Raw genomic sequence first — 19,492 nt, forward strand, 5'->3', positions numbered from 1 at the left:
GACTTTGACAGAATCATTTATGTTTCCACCGTCTGGGTCCCCTTGTAGGGACCTTCCACCTCTCAGATGCCCTCTAATTCTCTGAAAACCCACCGTGAGTGATTGGCTGTGGGATGGCAATAACACGGTCGTTTCTTTTGAGTGTGTCCGGATGCCCAGGCAATATTCCAAATGTACATGGTGGAAGACCACATGGCTGATGTGGACAAGGGTACCACAAATTTAAATCCCCTAGGAGGTATTTTGTGTTTCAGGAAAGGCTAACTGTATCAAGTTTCATGAAAGAAAACAATTCAAGCTGTGTTTCTGAAGGATATGCATCCCATAGTTAGCTAGCTCATTTAAAAAAGATTCCCATTTTGCCAAGGTTGGAGAGGGGGCTAACAGATAACAGGGTTCCAAAAGGAACAGACTATGGGAATTCTCAGTAGTTAATGTTTGAAATTTTGGTTGACCCTGCTGGTCTATTTTGAGGTTAGTGGTTCAATACAGAGATACAGTGAAACTTAGGATCCAATTTATTGTCACACCAACAAAAAAATCTGTCACCTTAGTAAATAAAGCCTAGTATCAAGCCTTTATCCTCTTCTTCTTTCCTTCGATGGTGGATGTAGAGTGGCTGTCAGCATCCCACCAGGACCACGGGTCATGGCTGAGTGATTGTCACTCCCCAGCCTCCCATGAGTGGCACCAGAGGGACACCATTGAGCAGCCTGGTGGCTGAATCAGGAGTTTCTTCTGACACGGTCACTTACTCCTTGGGAGACCCTCGATGGCTACTTAACAATGAAATGTTTGCAGAATTTTTGGCAAAACTGTATAAATGAAACTCAAAGTACAGCGAGAAAGAATTCTGGCCACTGCACAGATTTATAAACAAGAAGGTGTTTATATTTCATTTAACATTTGACACAGAAAAGGCCACATTTAAACAGACACATTAAATCTTCAGAGCACTTTAATTATAGTTCTGGATCTTGGATATGACAAATGCTTGTATAAGATGCATCCATAATATTTTTTGTAATTTATTTTTACAAATTACACCATGATAAAACTTAATACAAATTACTCATGTGGCATAGTTTCAACATTTTATAAGTTAATCCGATGCACACAACAGATTTTTGTTGTTGTTTACATAGGAAATTCTCATGATTTTAGTATTACACAAACTGAAGCTGAGACTACACTCAAAAATGAGTTTAGAAAATGGCATTACAAAAAATTGGGAGCGAGCAGTAAAAACCCACGCAGGGTTGTTGTGCAGAAGTAAATCGGGTGTTTTCACTGCCATAAGTCTTCAGTGCGGCCAAACTTAAAAACCAGTCCTCTGCAAACAAAATAAGAAAAACATCACATCTAGTTGCGTTTGGGGGGGGAAAAGGAGTATGTGAGATTGGGAGAATGGTGGGAAGTTAGCAACAAAGAATTGATGAGTTGTATGAAAAGAAACCATGGAACGTAGAAACTGGTTAGGTGCTTCCCATGTCCTTAACTTCTGCATACTGGAGACATATGCCACTCTTGAAAAGTTAACTGATGTTTAGTATGTAACCAATGTATGTCTGATTTTATCATATTCATTCAACAAACCTTTTTTGAATATAATGTGCTAGATGCTTGGGTTATAAAAATACAGAAGATAGAGCATCTCTGGCCTCAAGTTGCTCATATTTCACATTCTTGGTGACACAATGTGGTAATGGCAGGGAGGAGGGGTGGCTGTGAAAGGTGGGGAAGAGGTATATATACCAAATGTCGAGAGCACAGAAACATATAGAATTTATTCTGCCTGGATGTGTTAGGGAAGAAGTTCCAGAGGTGGAAATATATGAAATGGGCTTTGAAGAATAAGTAGGAGTTTCAATGGGAGATTGGTAGGAACAGGAGCTAGTGTGATGAAAGAAGAGGTTTTAGGGAAAGGAAATGGTTTATCAAAAAACAAAGAGGAATAAAGACCGTGGGGCCTCAGGAAAAGCCCAAGAGACTGTGTCAGGAATATGCCCACATAGAACTTACAATCCAGGGTTTAGGTGGGGAACTGTCTACAGCTGTCCTCTAGGTTTCGACTTAAAAGAGGCAAGAAGGCAGGGCGCCTGGGTGGCTCAGTCAGTTGAGTGTCTGTCTGCCTTCAGCTCAGGTCGTGATCCTGGGGCCCTGGGATCGAGCCCCAATTCGGGCTCCCTGTGCAGTGGGGAACCTGCTTCTCCCTCTCCTCCCTGCTCACGCTCTCTCACTAGCTCTGTCTCTCTCTCAAATAAATAAATAAAATCTTAAAAACAATATAGAGGGGCAAGAGGGCAATTATATGCACAAGGAGATACCAGTCTATGTCTAGGTCTAGAGCTATAGGTACACATAAAGATATCTAACATGCAGTATTACAGGGAGGAGTCCAATATGGCTAGATTATAGCCTAAGAGACAAGGAAGATAGGGAATGGAGATGGCCAGGATTTGGTAAGCCGACTGTGCAGGGCAGCTAATTGCCCACAGGGGCCTTCCATGCCTTAAATGAGTCAAGAGGGCGGGTGCCAGCCTGTATGTTCTACTGCAGGGGGCAAATGATACTCAGTTCTAGGCTTTGTGATACGGGGTTATGCAGAGATGTACCCCTATTTAAAAGGCTTAACTATTCATCCAGCTGACTGTTGCTATGCAAGGTTCAGGATTGTCACATTGAGTTTTAAAATTTGGCTCCATAAGACAGAAAGTAATGTATAAGATAAAATAAAACAAAACCGTGGACAGAACTTGGCTGGATGGCCACTAGTGTTGAGCTCTTCCGTAGACAGCTCCAAGTTTTGAAAAAATTTAAGATGGGGAAATGACAGAATTAGAGCCATGTTTTAGAAAACAAGGTGACACAGGAAAACTGTATCCAAGGGAGGAACCAATCCAGGATGTGAACTGCTTAGGATGGGATGCTGGTGACTGAACAATAGAAATGGACAAAAAGAGGACAAGTTTGAGACCCTTCAGAGGCTCAGATGTAGGGGGCAAGTGTGAGGGAGAAACTGAGGATGGCGGTAGACATCAGGGCACAGAGTGGTTTTCATTTGTCTTCTCGTCTGTTCTCTGAGGACCAGTGTCTACTCAGGTTTAAGCCTGCAATTGTAATGATGAATTTAACACGGCTCTCCTAAGCCTTTCTAAAGATAAACACTTGAGTGTCTTTTGGTGAAGACAAAAATGCAACCAGGAAATTGTACCCTCTCTTGCAAGTCGGTTAATTTCTTTTTTTAAAAAGGATTTTATAAAGCTCCAAAAGGTGAATTGATCTCTAATCATCCAGTTACTATCAGGCCTCTACCTCCAGATAGCTTGGATGAGACCTATTTCAGAATACTCATCAACAGATGTAAATCGTAATCTGAAGGGTTTCTTGGGCAAAAGCCAGTCCCTCCTACACTGTCAGATGGTCACCTGTGTTACTGACATCTGTGTCTGATTTCTGAAACAGTAATTTTTCAGCTCTTGCTGAGTATTGTTCTGTTACAAGTCAGAATCGTTGGCAATCTGGTACAACTATTCTAGTAACAGTGTTTATTAGTTTCAATTTGCTTATAGTATTTTCAAAAAACCTAGGTTTTAGTCTTAATAGGGACAAGAGTACCAAATGAGAAACTAACCAAACTTGTTCCATATAAAAGGAATTTATCATATCTAATTTTAGAAAAGTCAGTGGTCGGGTTTCCAAGGTTTTATGACCTATGCAAACTGCTATGCGAGCTCACCTGTCTCTCCCTTCCCTGGGACAGAGACAATTTCCCCGCCAACCTTCCCCCTCAATCCTCTGTCCCCCCTGCTGTGATAGAAGCATCTCAAGGTGGAATCTGCTTTACCCTTCCTCTCCTCTCCGCCAGGGTAAACAATGATAAAGAAGGCTGCTATGTGCCTCTCCCCACAACTCCATCCGCACACCCTCATGCTGCCTTCCCTTGATTGAAGCTGTGCGGCCCTGCATTCGCCATGTACCTCCAACTCTGTGGAGACACAAGAACAGTGAGCTTTGGATGCTTGGGGGCCTTCTGTGCACATGCCCAAGCCTCAGTACTGCAGCTCGGAAGGAAAGGAAACCCTACACATCCATGCTGTCCTCCTCATGAACATGCTACACTACCCTACAAAATCACAGATGGACTCGAATTGTACTTCATAAGCTGAGGAATGAGGTTTACTCCTGCTGTATTTTGAAGTTCAGTGTCATCCTCTCGATAAAGGAGAGGGAGGGGGAGTCAAAACTCATACCGAACAACTGGCTGAGGACAACAAAAGGAGAAAACATCAACTGAATTCCCCCCAAACCTTGAATGGCATCACCCTCAACTCTGAAGCCTGAAACGTGGCCTCAGTCTGAGCCTAGTTTTTCCAATGCTTGGTTTCCCACATCTAATACGGGGCTGATGATGGGGCCGCCTTCAGGGTCGTGTCAGGGGTTAGCTGAGAACATACAGGTAAAACACTTGCACGTAATAACTGCTCAGTAAACTTAGGTCATTATTATTTTCTGCATAACATGAGTGGCTTCACTCTTTGTTGTTTAAATTCTGGATTTTCTCCACTAGTTTCAGGTCACGCAGAATGACCCAAAGACACTGTGCACATCTAAGTTCACATCTTTTTTTTTTTTTTTTTTTAAGATTTTATTTATTCATGAGAGAGAGAGAGAGAGGCAGACACACAGGCAGAGGGAGAAGCAGGCTCCACGCAGGGCACCTGACGCGGGACTTGATCCTGGAACTCCAGGATCACACCCTGGGCGAAAGACAGGTGCTAAACTACTGAGCCACCCAGGGATCCCCAAATCTGTCTTATTTCCAAACTGATTTTATAAAACTGTGAGAATTCCCGGTGAAGGAATAAGTTTGAGTACCACTGCTGAATGTTATTAAAGGGTAACTATTAGCATTTTATGAGTGGCTCAAGTAGATATAGGCCTTCGATTTCACGTTTAGGGGTCAGTAGGAAGGGAAAGAGAAGGAGAAGCCCTATAATAGACTGTCCTAGAATATAGAGCAGTTTTCTTAAACCTTTTCTGGATTAAGGACTTCTTTGAAAATCATGAAAGCCATAGATTCTCTTCCCAGAAACAAGCAGGTACACCAGTGTGTTGCATACAGAAATGTCTGGTGCTTCCCCATCTTCAGAACCCTACCCATGGTATAATGGTTAAAAATTCCTGACGCCGGGGCACCGAAGTGGCTCAGTCAGTTAAGCGTCCACTCTTGGTTTCAGCTCAGGTCAGGATCTCAGAGTCCTGGGATCAAGGCCCAAATCGGACTTTGACCTCAGGGTGGAATCTGCTTGAGATTCTCTCTCTCTCTGCTCATTACCTGCTTTCTTTAAATAAATAAATAAATAAATAAAGAAAGAAAGAAAGAAAGAAAGAAAGAAAGAAAGAAAGAAAGAAAGAAAAAAAATCCTTAATGCAGAGGATAAAGAGAAGATTTGTGGGGGAGGGGGAGGGTGGCAAGGGTGGAAGGCTAAGAGAAGGGGACAAAGGTAGGCCATTAGGTACAGGAAAGAATGAACATTAGGGAAGATTACTGATAAAAGTACTAAGGTATTTAGGGGTTTTCGCAATCCTTTAATTTGTCATTGAATCAGAAGGATAAAAAATGTTAGGACTTCTCCTCCACACCTCAGATCTCATGCATAAGTTCTAATGACACCAAGGATAGAAAGAACTATAAAATGCACTCAGAAACAAAACTTTCTGGCAGCCCAGGTGGCTCAGCGGTTTGGTGCCGCCTTCTGCCCAGGGTGTGATCCTGGAGACCCGGGATCGAGTCCCGTGTCGGGCTCCCTGCACGGAGCCTGCTTCTCCCTCTGCCTGTGTCGCTGCCTCTCTCATTGTGTGTTTCTCATGAATAAATAAATAAAATCTTAAAAAAAGAAAACCACAAAACTTTCAAGAGAAAAGGTGTTTTTTTTTTTTTTTTATGATAGTCACAGAGAGATAGAGAGAGAAGGCAGAGACACAGGCAGAGGGAGAAGCAGGCTCCATGCACCGGGAGCCCGACGTGGGACTCGATCCCGGGTCTCCAGGATCGCGCCCTGGGCCAAAGGCAGGCGCCAAACCGCTGCGCCACCCAGGGATCCCCAAGAGAAAAGGTTTTAAGCAGGCTTTCACTGGAAGCAACTGTTAGAGATAAAGATTTAAGATGAATAATCAGTAACTAATCTACAGAGATCACAGTTCTTCATGAAAGGGAAGGTGGTGACAGTTTAAGAAATTCAGAATATGTTCCCAAGATTGGTTACCAACCAACCCATATATTAAAATAGCTTCCTAAGTCTCATTCTTTGTATTTTATATGACACAACATGGGGGAGGGGCACTGGACAGGGTACATTAATCAATCAAATATAGTAAATAATGTAAGAAAAACAATTATAAAAAAGAATTTGAAAAAATAGAGTAAAGAATGCAAAAGAAACTTACCCAAAAAAGATGAAGGCATTTTGGAAAAATACAGCAATTCCAGGGTATACGATGGCTTTCTCTGTAAAAATAGTTGTAATATTTAGAGGTTTATGGTCTCAAAACACTTAGTTTCTGATACACTATGAACAACAGTTTTCCTGTCTTACATAATTGAATTTTCCGGTAACCATGGTGGTTTTGAGTATTAAATGACATAATGCATGTGACAGAGTCCAGCACTGGTTTAGGAAGTGATGGCTCCCTTCCTTCATTTAACAAATATTTAGCGAGTGCATATTAATGTTCAGCACTGAAATGTGCCAAGAATATGGCAGTAAATAAAACAGACAAAATTTCTTCATCTTCGTGAAACTAAATAATGTAGAGAATAAATGAGGAGAAAAAAATAAATCAAGGAAAGTTAAGGGAAGTGCAGTGAATGATGACATTTTTTACAAGTGGCTGGGAAGACCTCGTGAGAAGCAGACAGTGGCAAAAGGACAGGAAGGAAGTAAGGGCAGGGACCATGGAGAAGTAGCAGAACAGCAAGCTTGCAACAAGCCTGGAGGTGGGAGCATGCTGGCACATTAGAGGAATGGCCATGTGGGAGAAACAGAAAAGCAGGACACAGATCAGAGAAGAATGAGGGGCAGGGGGTAAGAGGGTGGGGAAGATCTTATGGAACCTTCTAGTCATGGTCAGGGCTTTGATCTTCACTCTGAGGGAGATGAGAAGCCATTGGAGGGTTCTGAGCAGAAAAGTAACATGAGTTGACTGACATATTTTAATAGGATTTCCCTGGCTGCCCAACGGAGTAGACTAGAGTGGGTAAGGGGAGAAACAGAAACCAGCGAGGAAGCTGTTACAGGAAATAAGACAAGAGACTTAACAGACTGAACCAAGGTAGAAGCAATGGAGATGGTAGAAAGTGGTAGGATTCAGGGGGCACCAGGCTGGTTCAGTAAGTAGAGTGTGACTCTTGATCTCGGGGTTGTAAGCTCAAGCCCCACAGTAGATGTAGCACTTACTTTAAAATCTACATTTTAAAAAAGCAGTGAGTGGAGGCAGCTAGGTGGCTCAGTGATTGGGTGTCTGCCTTTGGCTCAGGTCATGATCCAGGGGTCCTATGACTGAGTCCCACATCAGGCTACCCACAGGGAGCCTGCTTCTCCCGCTGCCTATGTCTCTAGTTCTCTCTCTGTATCTCTCATGAATAAATAAATAAAATCTTAAAAAAAAAAAAAGTGGTGAGTGACTTAGTCATTTAAGCATCTGACTCTTGATTTCAGTTCAGGTCATGATCTCAGGGGCATAAGATCAAATCCCATATCAGGTTCTGTGCTGAGTGTGGAGCCTGCTTAAGATTCTCTTTGCCCCTCTGCTCTTCCTCCCCAAACCTCACCCTCCACTGGTAAGCATGCTTTCTCTCTCTCTCTCAAAGAAAAAAAAAAAAGTGGTGGGATTCAGGATATATTTTCACAGCAAAATCGACAGGATTTGCTCATGGACTGAATGTAGGGTATGAGAGAAAGAAAGTATCATCTTTACAGGACTTAATCATCCAGAGTTTTTGGCTTGAACATTTGGAGGTACAGAGTAGCCATTAGCTAGGATGGGCAAGACTGCCAGAGAAACGTTTTGTTCCAATTTATCCCAGACTGAAGTTGAAATCCTCACAAATTTCTACCATTGGAGCTGTCAATGAATACTCATTAATTGACAAACTCAAGCATGATAACCAAATGAATTATCAACTTTTTCTCAGAATAGTTTTAAATTAATCGGATTACCATGACAACTGGTTTGCACAGGCTTCACTACTGCAAGGCCAGATTAAATATTCCACATTAGTGATAACTGTTACTGCTACAATGGCTCAGAAAGATAGTATAGAAAGGCAATTCACAAGTTACAGATCTCCTGTAATAATTCTCAAAGCATAACCTGGTCCCAAAGTCTTTAGGAAAACAACTAAAACTTCTGTGAGATAAACACATTTCTACAAAAAGGGGCTCTGTGTTAATAGCTGCTTCTGGGAAAGGAGAATTATCAATAATTTTATTTTCTTTTTTGAGCTCTTTTATATTTTCAATATCCTACAATGAATGACTACTATGGAATTCATATGATAAAAATGTAATATTTTTGTTTTTAAAATATGGTGGTGATAAAGATTTTGTAGCAGCAAGAGAACTACTTAAGATATCATGTAAAATGCAAAAACCTGGGTTCAAAATTGTATTTATACTATGATTCCAACAACACAAAAATATAAAAGAGACCAAAGGAAATATACCAAAACATTTAAAAGCAGTACATTATTATAGTTTCTTTCTTTTCTACATTTTTAGTAGAAAATTATAGGTTTTAGTAGTATTATTTATAATATTTAGTAGAAAATTATATGGTCTTAGGAATAAATTATATAAACAACAACAATACATACTTAAAATGCCTACCATTCCTGTCTGTAAGACTTACATGATCTTAATAAACATTCAGGAAACTTATGATTTTAATCCAAGAATTACATTTTCTTCAAAGAAATAAAGGGTTAAAATATGGGCTAGATTAGATCCCTGCTGGTCCAGGTGCAAAACACAGATACCATATTTTTACTGTAGCAAAGCATAGTCAATTTTACTTGGAACAGTAAGGGGTTTTTGTATTTCTTGGGGTCCCTCAAGGTGAAATTTCAACCAGGGATCTAAGAGCAGGCCTTTTCCTGCAGGCTTGACTTTACAGTGGCCTTACATAGTAGATACACATGAAGAGTTAATTTACTTTCTATCCGAAAGGCGAGGATGTCATAGTACCAGGGAGGCTTAGCTCAATAAACTTTAATTCTAGGATGTTAGAGCTTTGCATGGATATCATTCACCAAGTCAAAACTTGCCAAATAGCTAGAGAACATAATATATCTACTTTTTAGATTTTTGGAAGCCAAAGAGAAGCAAGGTTTGGAGCTGTGTCCCATGATTTCCAGGCTCTAGATTAGAAGAGAAAATACAGAAGAAAAGAATAGTAAAAACATACCAAACAAACAAAACAAAATACTGCTACGGTGAAGGGAGTTCCCAGGGATAAATGCTAGTAGCTAGTAAGCTGACTCATCTACCTGAAAAAAAAGCTTTATTCAAGAATAACTTTAATGCACAACTTCAGTACTCCATGTAAAATATAAACTCTTTTCTCTCACCTTTAGCAACATAACCTCCAAAGAGAATCCACATGGATGCAATCAGAGATCCAAAGGCCAGCATGAAACCAATGAAGAGCCAAATGCGAGCACCTTAAAAGAAGTAACATTTTACCAGAATTGTTTCTCATACAGCAGCAGTCAGTTCCATTAAGTTTTCAAAAAAGAAAGCAAAAACCAAAACAGAAAAAATGTGTAGTTGCCATTTAAAGTCTAAAACAAGAATGGAAGATGTGTTGAGTATCTTTCATCAGTGCAGACATTGGCCTTTTTCTTGTTGGCTGGTCTGTATATTCTAAGTGCCTATAATTAATTTCCTTAAATATGTATACTAAGAAAAACTCTTCATTCTATAAAAATCTCACAAAATATGTTTCAACATATTTACAGGCTCATTCTCCTTATATTCTTAGAAATTTTACTTCAAAACAGAAACTCCTCCAAGAGAACTTCCAAGCAATAACACAGGTATACTTAACAAAAAATTCATATTCAGTGGTATGTGAATCTAAATATACTACCATACTTCACTTTTAGGTAAGTCAGGTAGAGAAATAAATTCACACTTATTGTGATTGGCACTTAGGAAAGCTACATTAAAATTATATTAAGAGAGGAGGACAAATCTTAAATCACATTTATAAAATATTTATGAAGATTTGCTACAAAATAAGTAGTCCTTAGACTGCCTAGAATGGAAATGAATTTCTTTAATTAGCACAAATACATTTTAATAAAAACACTGCCTTGTTCAATAAAGCAAAACAAATAGAATGCTATTTTTAATTTCTGATTTCATCTCAAAAGCAAAACAAAATAATATTTATGAAATAATAAGCTGATAGTCATAGCTGTGGTATTAAATACAACTGGCTCTGGCTAGCTAACAAATTTTAGTCAGAGACGTGATGGCCATATTCTAGTCTTAGCCCTAGCTATTACTGGCTTATTATTATCAACACTAACTGCTAATATTTGTATATTTGTTTATAGTTTATGATTATGGCAAATTAGTGTTTCTGTATCTCTTCTGCATAAGTTCATCTACAAAGAGAATGAACCAAAGAGTCTAAAAGTATACAATGAGAGCTGACTGCTGAAGTTTCTCCTGTTTAAAAGTCACTCGATTTTTCCTATTTATTTTTGCTACAGATTTAAGTTTATCATTTAAATTGCTTAATCAATGTCTCCTTCAATTTTTGTGTATGCTGGACTCTCAGGAAGCTGTGCCACACACATCCTGTATCTGGCCTACCTCAGGTATAAGGCAATGGAGTCCAGGGGACAGGACTTCCCTAGCTGAGAAGGAAGGGACTCGGTGACCCTAAGCTCCAAAATTCTATTATTTTATTCAATTTTGTAAGATGAAAAGAGTTCTGGAGGTTGTTACACAGTAATGTGAATGTTTTTAACACTGCTGAACTGTAGTACACTTAAAAAATGATTAAGATGGTAAATTTTCTATTTTGTATTTCAAAACACATACAAAATACTATGATTCTATAAACTATTTCAAAATGCCAATCCAATCAAATACAGTTGGCCAAAAAGAAAATAATTTATATGGTATAGCTTTAAGTACTATAAAGTCGATTTTGCACATGTATTCTTTATTACATACCATCCTTTGCTGTATACCACATACACTTATATCTACACATTACTGCACAGGGCTATAAACTCACAACTGTGTACACTATACTCTACAGCCAACTCTGATTAAATGTGACTTGTATCTTATATGCCTTGAAACCTATAACCTCTGCTCTAGACCTCCATCCTATCTCTGATCTGAAAGAGTTAGATAGGTGGCTCTTCTACGTGTAATTCTTACTTTTAAGGATGTAGAGTAAGATGTTGTTTACACCTATTTACCTGTTTGACCCAGGCAACCTTCACTGTAACTATCACCTCGGACTTGTCCATTTGATACTGCATTAATCCTGTATGAATAAAATAAAGCCAAGATATCACGGTCTTTGATTCCAAGAGAAAACTAGCCATGACATCAAATTACCAGATACAAGAAACTAGAGCGCCTCAAATTGAAGGTTAGGCCTCACGAGTCTTGAGAAATGGATTCATGGAAGTTTAACCACGCCCCTCTGACCTGATAGCCTCTAAGCAGTGGTGATCATTCCCAGACCAGCAGAATCATCACCTGGGAACTGATCAGAAAGGAAATTCCCCCACCCCGCTCTAGACTCATTGAGGCAGAAACTCTGGGTGTGGGGCCCAGAGATTTGAGTTTTAACAAGTCCTTCAGGTGATTCTGATGCTTGGTACCAGATAATTTTTCAAAATTATGTGACACTTGTTAAAATTTGTTAAAATTGACACTTGTGAAAATCTTGCTGAGATGGAACCATCTTTAGCTTGGTCCTACCTAGGTTTCCATTTGTACATATTGGACATACTCAACATGTAATATGCATGGCATGACAAAACAGAAAGTCCCTAGATAATCCAAAAACTGCTTAAAATTGGCTTTGGAATGAATTGTGATAATTCTGTACTAATGTCCAATTTTTGGAGAAATAATTATATATCAAGCAAAACAATAACTTTGCTCTGAAGACATAATTGAAGAGATTCAAGGGGTAAAATCTTGTTTTTCAATCCTTGACATTTGTTCTAAAAACAGAAAGTCTTTTGCTGACTTGCATAGAGTACCACTCTAAATTGACACAGCTTTGCTTTCTTTAGAAGTATCCCTTCAAAAATTTAAATATCATGGGGAAATGTTCCCAATATACTAAGTTAAAAAGTTATAAAACTTTATATATACTATATATATGTGTGTGTGTGTGTGTGTGTATATGTGTGTGTGTGTGTATATATATATCTCCAATTGTGTGTGTATGTGTGTGTCTGCCACTAGAATGGAAGCTTCATGAGGGCAAGGCTTCTGTCTACCTTGTTTCTCATTTATTATTTATTTTATTTATTTATTTTTTTTAGTAAATACGTTTTAAAATAAGCTTCATATTTTTTAAAAAAATGCAGATGTTCTTAGGTTAGTGGTTCTTTACTCCTGTTTTTCCTTGCTGAGCCATGTGAATAGACTTTATAGCTCTCTGTCAAACAGCTATGACCCTGTCCTGTCAGCCAGTCTCCACGATCAGGCACATTCTGAAATGAATAATCTCTATTTGTTCTCTGGCATTACCAGTTCTATATATAATCTCAAACTTATAGAAAAATTGTCAAGTATAGTTAAAATAATTTTTTTTTCTGAAGCATTTGAAAGTTGCCAAACCGATGCCCCATAACCCCAGAAATGTGTATGCATTTCCTACAAACAAGACTGCTCCACAGAACTAAATACAATCATCGAAATTGGGAAGTTAACAATGATTCATTATCACAATCTACTCTTCAGATCTCAGTCAAGTTCCCCAGTTGGCCCAATAATGCTCTTAACAAAAGCATTATCTGCTCATGCAAAAGAGCAAAATTATGAGGTACATTTTATTCTCATGTCCCTTTAGTCCCCTCAGTCTTCTCTGGCTTTTATGACCTTGATCCTTTACCCCAGCCATCCTGGTCTCCTTGCCATGGAGCCTCTGTCCTTGCTGTTCCATAAGTCTGGAATGATCTTCTTTTCCATATCCCTATGGTGAACTCCTTCATCTCCCCAAATCTTTACTATAGAAAAAGTGCCTTCTTCATGAGGCCTTCAATGACTCTATTTAAAATTTCTGTATCTCCCACCGACATCTCCTCTCCCCCTTCTTGGTAACACTTCGTGATATCTAGAATGCCATATACATAATTTATTTCTCCTTGCTTACTATCTGTCAAATTTATACATTTGAGTATAAATTCCGTAAGTGCACAGATTTTCCCCGGTTTTATTCACTACTGTATTTCCTGTGCCTAGAGCAGAGCCTGGGATATAAAAGCCTAATGAATATTTATTTGCTGGATAAATGAATAAACAAACACTTAGACAAAATACATGGTTTCTGACCTAAAAAGTAAAGTTGTAAACATCAGCAATAAAAGGAGAGCTGGAAGGGAGACTAGCAAAGAGAACGGTTGCTTTTCTTAATAAATCCTTCTCTGCAACCTGACTTTTAAACCATGTCCAATACACTGATGATACTGAAAATTACGAACTCTACTCAAGTGTATGGAGGACATTTTTATTTTGTGACCATCTATGTAAGTAATGTCATGAAACAATGATGCTTACATCAGGAAGGCTATGGTTGCTATGACACCACAGGCGTGGTAGGAATGGTTGAACTCTTCCATAGTGGGATAAATGACAGCTGCATCTATGATAATCCACCAGCCTGTAAAAAACTAAAACAGATATAAAGAAGCAACATTAGTGAGAAATTACAGTAATTTCTTATCTCAGTAACTAAAAAGGTATCTAAGTGAAGAGATTCCTTCTAATGAATGTCAACATTTTCTTAAATGTTCTAGCAGTTTATTGCATATAATTTGCACATGGCTTAATATCTGAGTAAATATTAGATACCCTTAAGTCTGCCAGTAATTACTATTTAATATGAACTTTTTTTTTAAGATTTTATTTATTCATGAGACACACACACAGAGAGGCAGAGACATAGGCAGAGGGAGAAGCAGGCTCCCTGCAGGGAGCTGGATGTGGAACTCAATCCTAGACCCCATAGGGGTCTTGGATCATAACCCAAGTGGAAGGCAGATGCTCAACCACCAAGCCACCCATGTGCCCCACATGAACTTCTTTTCTGAGCCTCTTCAATCATTATTTTATATTGTTGTAATAAAGTCTGTCATCTTATTTTATGAACTAGAAGTATGTTTTATTTTCTCATGGCAGCAAAATGGTAAAAAAGTGACTCAGATTCTGACTGACAGGAGTGGCATGTTGCTGACATAAGCCTCCAGAAAGAGGTTATCACTGAAAATGAAAAAAAAAAATTATTCAAAAAAATATGGGGAATACTTATTGCTGACAGAATTTTAGCTATTCTCTTGGTGTTGTGAAATAAGTAATGGTTCTGCAGTTCTGCTTTTCCTCTTGATGAATTACAGTGCAGTCCACAGATGGTTTTAGGTGTGATGCTAAATTCAATTTAAACACCAAATTATAATTTATCTTAATTGAATTTGGCTCTGGATGTTATCAAGGGCAAATACATAATTAAAAAACACTAAAACTGCACAAATATTATCTGACCACAAACTTAGAATAAGATATTAACCAAATTCTGGTAAGGAGCTTAGAATGCTTTAAAACTAACCCCTTTGCCCTACTCCCATTCCCAACCATGACCCAGTCAGCTCTGGGAATTGCCATCTTCCAGCAATTCTTTAAAATAACTACTTTAAGCTAATCAAATTATTTTTATCAGATTACAGACTGCGCCATACTCTATTAATAACATTTTTACTAGCTAGAATGAGTATTCTTCCTTTTTCTTTTTTACCCTCACCTCAATGTATTCAAGATATTTTCTTCACACACACAAAAAAAAAAGAAAAAAAAAGAAAAAGAAAAAAAAGATATTTTCTTTTTTTTTTTTAATTTTTTATTTATTTATGATAGTCACACACAGAGAGAGAGAGAGGCAGAGACACAGGCAGAGGGAGAAGCAGGCTCCATGCACCGGGAGCCCGACGTGGGATTCGATCCCGGGTCTCCAGGATCGCACCCTGGGCCAAAGGCAGGCGCCAAACCGCTGCGCCACCCAGGGATCCCCGATATTTTCTTTACAGACTAAAATTTAAAGCTTTTTTTTTTTTTTTGGTTGTTTTTAAGTGCAGAATTCCTATGGCAGTTTTGTTTTTTCTTTTTAAGATTTTACTTTTGGGACGTTCGGGTGGCTCAGCGTTTGAGCCTCTGCCTTTGGCTCAGGGCGTGATCCTGGAGTCCCAGGATCCCTGCATGGAGCCTGCCTCTCCCTCTGCTTGTGTCTCTGCCTCTCTCTCTCTGTGTCTCTCATGAATAAATAAATAAAATCTTAAAAAAAAAAAAAAGATTTTACTTGTAAGTAATCTCTACACCCAACATGGGGCTTGAACTCACCACCCAGATCGAGAGCCCCATGCTCTACCAACAGAGCCAGTGGCATCCCTCTATGGTAGAGTTTTATATTTTGCCATTACTTTAGGATAAATATTTTTCATAGATTTTAAATGTCAGAGACTAAGCAAAGAGAAGATATTTAAATTTAGATTTTTTTTCTTAAAGATTTTCTTTTTAAGTAATCTCTATACCCATCATGGGACTTGAATTTACAGCCCAGAGATCAAGAGTTGCATGGTCTACTGACTGAGCCAGCCAGGTGCCCCTAAACTTAGATTTTTGTCTGTTTATTTTATTTATTTTTAAAAGATTGTATTTATTTACTCATGAGAGACAGAGAGAGAGAGAGGCAGAGACATAGGCAGATGGAGAAGGAGGTTCCCCACAGGGAGCCCCATGTGGGACTTGATCCTGGGACCCTGGGATCAGGCCCTGGGCCAAAGGCAGGTGCTCAACCGCTGAGCCACCCAGGCGTCCCTGTCTGTTTATTTTAAATCCACTATTTAGAACACATGATAACCTAAGAGCATAAAACACAAGTATCAGATGCCTTGAGATATTTGCAATGTAAATAAGGAATTTATACTATAAATTACCTCTAGGCAACACACTTTAATGAGTTTTCTGTGGTTTTTTTCTTTTGTCTTGTTTTTTAATGAGATCAAGAAGAAAGTTAAGTATGGATTATGAAAAAATGCAATCATATCTCTCCACTGGTTTTGACCTGTTTCTTCCTTAAACACTTCCTGGTAATGTACTCACAAAAAAGAGGTATTATCCATTTAATGAAAAAACGTATAAAGCGTATTGTCTTATATACTATTTTTAACATGCATTGAAAGAAAACCAATCACTCTACTAATCAAATTTCAAGCCATAATATCAACATTTAAAATGGAGTAACTCAACCCCTGTGTAAATAAAACATCAACATTTATTAAAATAAATTTAGTTGTCAGAGATAAAATAGTACATATTTTAAGACATCATACAGAATTCAAAATATATAAAAACAAACACCAAAATAATGAAGACCTAAATTATCAATGACACTTACTAGAACACCAGCAGCAACAGAGGCAATAGTGTTGCGCTTTTCCCCCCAATCAATGCATTCTGAGCATCGCAAGCCTTCTAGAAATCCAGACATTTTTTTCAGGTCACTTAAAAAAAGCAAACAAAAAAGCAACTAAATAAAGTACTTCTATTCACTTGCTTCAATTATGTTCCTAGAAAATAATGAACAGTTCAGGAATAATTTAACAAAAGTGAAATACTTTATTTTGGTTATGTATACCTCTTTGGAATATTTTAATTTTTAATAAATTTCCACATTAAAACTTTGGAAAACAAAATTTGGATTCATTTAGCTTATTTTTTTTTAATTTAAAAGATGGCTTTGGTATATTTAAGAAATACGAAGGAAAGTGGGCCTCCAAATATGGAAAAATTTTATAATGGTTATTAATTTTAATTCCAAACTGATTTATTATGTGATTTTAACATTTACAATCCAGGGGCACTAGCATGGTAGAGAGACAAAAGGCAAACTTTGGCTCTTGGTTGAAACATGTGCTCAGCAGAAAAAAATATTTGTCTTAGGAATTTACACATTTTATCACAGAACATGTGTTTCTTCACACTCAGATTGAGAAATTAAACAGTGCACTGCAGGTCTTCTACTCACATCACCTCCTTGCACTTCATTATTTTTTTTTTTTTCCAGAACCAACCCTGATTTCTGGTATCATTTCTATGGTAAGAACATCCTTTTCATTTTAATATCTTACCTCTGATTCTAACAGATGTCTTTCAGCCAAAAGAAAGTACAAAATTGAACCTAATATTAATTCAGACCAAGGGAAAGAAAAAATCCAGCTAAATTACCATAGCCTTCCTAACAAATTACATAAAACATTCCTCCGAGCTTGAGCTATGCAGACCTGTCCTAAGACACATCCGGACTATCTCTATTTCAAAGTATGAAAAAAAAGCCTGAATTACGTATAACTTGCTAATTATCAAGACACACCCCAACTCCTACAGAGACTCAATCTGTCTTGTAGTCAGCAATCCTGATTGCCCAAAACCACGATATCCTAAAAAAAGAGCACTGAGTCCAATCGTAACATCCCTTTTAAGCATGAACACCTGTGATTATAAGCAGTTTTAAGAGGAGCCCCGTTTTGAAAATTCACGTCAATTCTCCCCGGGAGCTACCGCAGCCCAGGGCGCGATCCCCTGGGCTCACCGCCCCGCCCCCGGCCCCGCCCCCACCCCCCCCAGCCCCGCCGAGCCCAGGCTTCCTGGTTTAGCGCCCGGCACCCCCGCTGCGCAGAGCCCGCCCCCGACCCGGGATTCCAGGTCCCGCGTGGACTCCGGCTGCGAGGACGTGGGAACTCGTTCCGGCGCCGCCATCCCCCCGCCGCCTGGACCTGAGGGTGACACTCCCTCTCGGGAGGGGGGAGGGTGCTGTTTCTCCCTACCCTCAAGGAGGGGACCGCGGTCATTTTCGGGGATCCCGGGACACCCCGGGAGGGGTGCTGTCCGGCAGCCCGGCGACAGTCCGCACGCGGCCGTCCCGGAGGAAGCGGCCGGAAGGGTCCAGGGCGACACAGGCGAGCCCGCAGCCTCCCCGGAGGTGGGGACAGCGACCCTGTCAGCGCCGGCCCGGCGGGCAGCCCCCCCGCCCCCGCTCCCGCGCCGCACTTACGTCCAGCCCGGCTCGTGCAGTCGGTCCGGAGCCCGGTGTCGCGCAGCGCGGGGACGCCTGACTTTCCCCTAGTTTTTAGCGGAGAAAACAAAACAGCCACCGACCACCGGGTACCCGGATGGAGCAGCGCCGCCCCCGGGCGTCCGGCCGCGCATGCGTGGGGCGGGGCCCAGGGGGCGGGAGGGGGAGGGGCCAGACGGAGCCACGCCCCCCCGCGCCCCGGACAGCGGCTGGGGCTCCCCGCGGCGCCCCGGGTCGCGTTTGCACCTCAGGAGTAGTAGTCTGAGTGCACCTTCCAAGGGGGTGGTGGGGGCGGGTCTGCGAGAAGTCACCCTACGTCCTGAGCTTCCCGAAGGGCAGGCGTCCGTCTGTCGGGCCTTTGCGTCCGTCCGTGGAGGTGGTCAGCTTCCCAGGGCTGCGGTCGGCGCCGCCGTTCTCTCAGGCGTGGGTGGCAGGAAAAGTGCGCGGCGCAAAAAGCGGTTCTGGGCTCCCTGCCCCTCCGCTCTCAGTTTGCAAGCAGTGTTTGTTTTCTTAGCGCCTGGCCCCGCCCCCGCGCCGTGGCCCCGCCTCCAGAATGGGCGGGGCCACTCGGGGGCGGGGCGGTCCCGGGTGAGCTTGCAGGGGGACCGTGCAGTCCCGGTCCAGGCGCGCCTACCCTCTCCTGGGACGTGGCCTCTTCTGCCCCTGGGGGGAAAGGCACTGCTGACGTTCCGGGCCGGATAATTCTGCCTCCGGGGGCTTGTCCTGTGGTGCACTGTGGGGTGTTTATCTGCATCCGGGCCTCTGCCCACTGGATGCCGAGGTCACTCCCGCTCTTGTGGCCTCCAAAAATGTCCCAAGAGGCCAAATACCCCGCTCGCAGAACATCATCCAGGAGAGAGCCGCTGTTGAGGAGCTGATCTGGGTTTTGGGGAAGTGACCCTTTTCTAAAGCTGGAAGCCATGAAGTCTTGCCTGCAGGATCGAAGTGTGGCCCGGCTCGGGGGCTCCGAAGCTCTCGGTCCCTCCCGCTCCAGCGGCTCGAGTCGGGCGTCGTCCCGGGAGTCGGAACCGGCCCCGGGACCTGGAGGAGATCCAGGACCCCGCTTTGCTCACGTTAAAGATTGCATAGGTCATTTGTC

At 40.9% G+C, this 19,492-nt stretch overlaps 1 protein-coding gene across 1 annotated transcript; it reads right to left on the bottom strand.

Moving 5' to 3' along the window:
* Window positions 1-500: 500 nt before the first annotated feature.
* On the bottom strand, window positions 501-18,905 carry TMEM50A (transmembrane protein 50A). The gene is made up of 7 exons (XM_041767647.1): window positions 18,373-18,905; window positions 16,717-16,822; window positions 13,830-13,942; window positions 11,507-11,574; window positions 9,632-9,724; window positions 6,451-6,511; window positions 501-1,333 (listed from the first exon to the last, which is right to left on the bottom strand). Exons 2-7 carry the CDS (start codon window positions 16,807-16,809, stop codon window positions 1,288-1,290), a joined length of 474 nt encoding a protein of 157 aa, XP_041623581.1. The 5' UTR covers window positions 16,810-16,822; window positions 18,373-18,905; the 3' UTR covers window positions 501-1,287.
* Between the last annotated feature and the right edge of the window lie 587 nt (window positions 18,906-19,492).

Source organism: Vulpes lagopus, chromosome 8 (genome assembly GCF_018345385.1).
Source record: "Vulpes lagopus strain Blue_001 chromosome 8, ASM1834538v1, whole genome shotgun sequence".
Lineage (NCBI taxonomy): Eukaryota > Metazoa > Chordata > Mammalia > Carnivora > Canidae > Vulpes > Vulpes lagopus.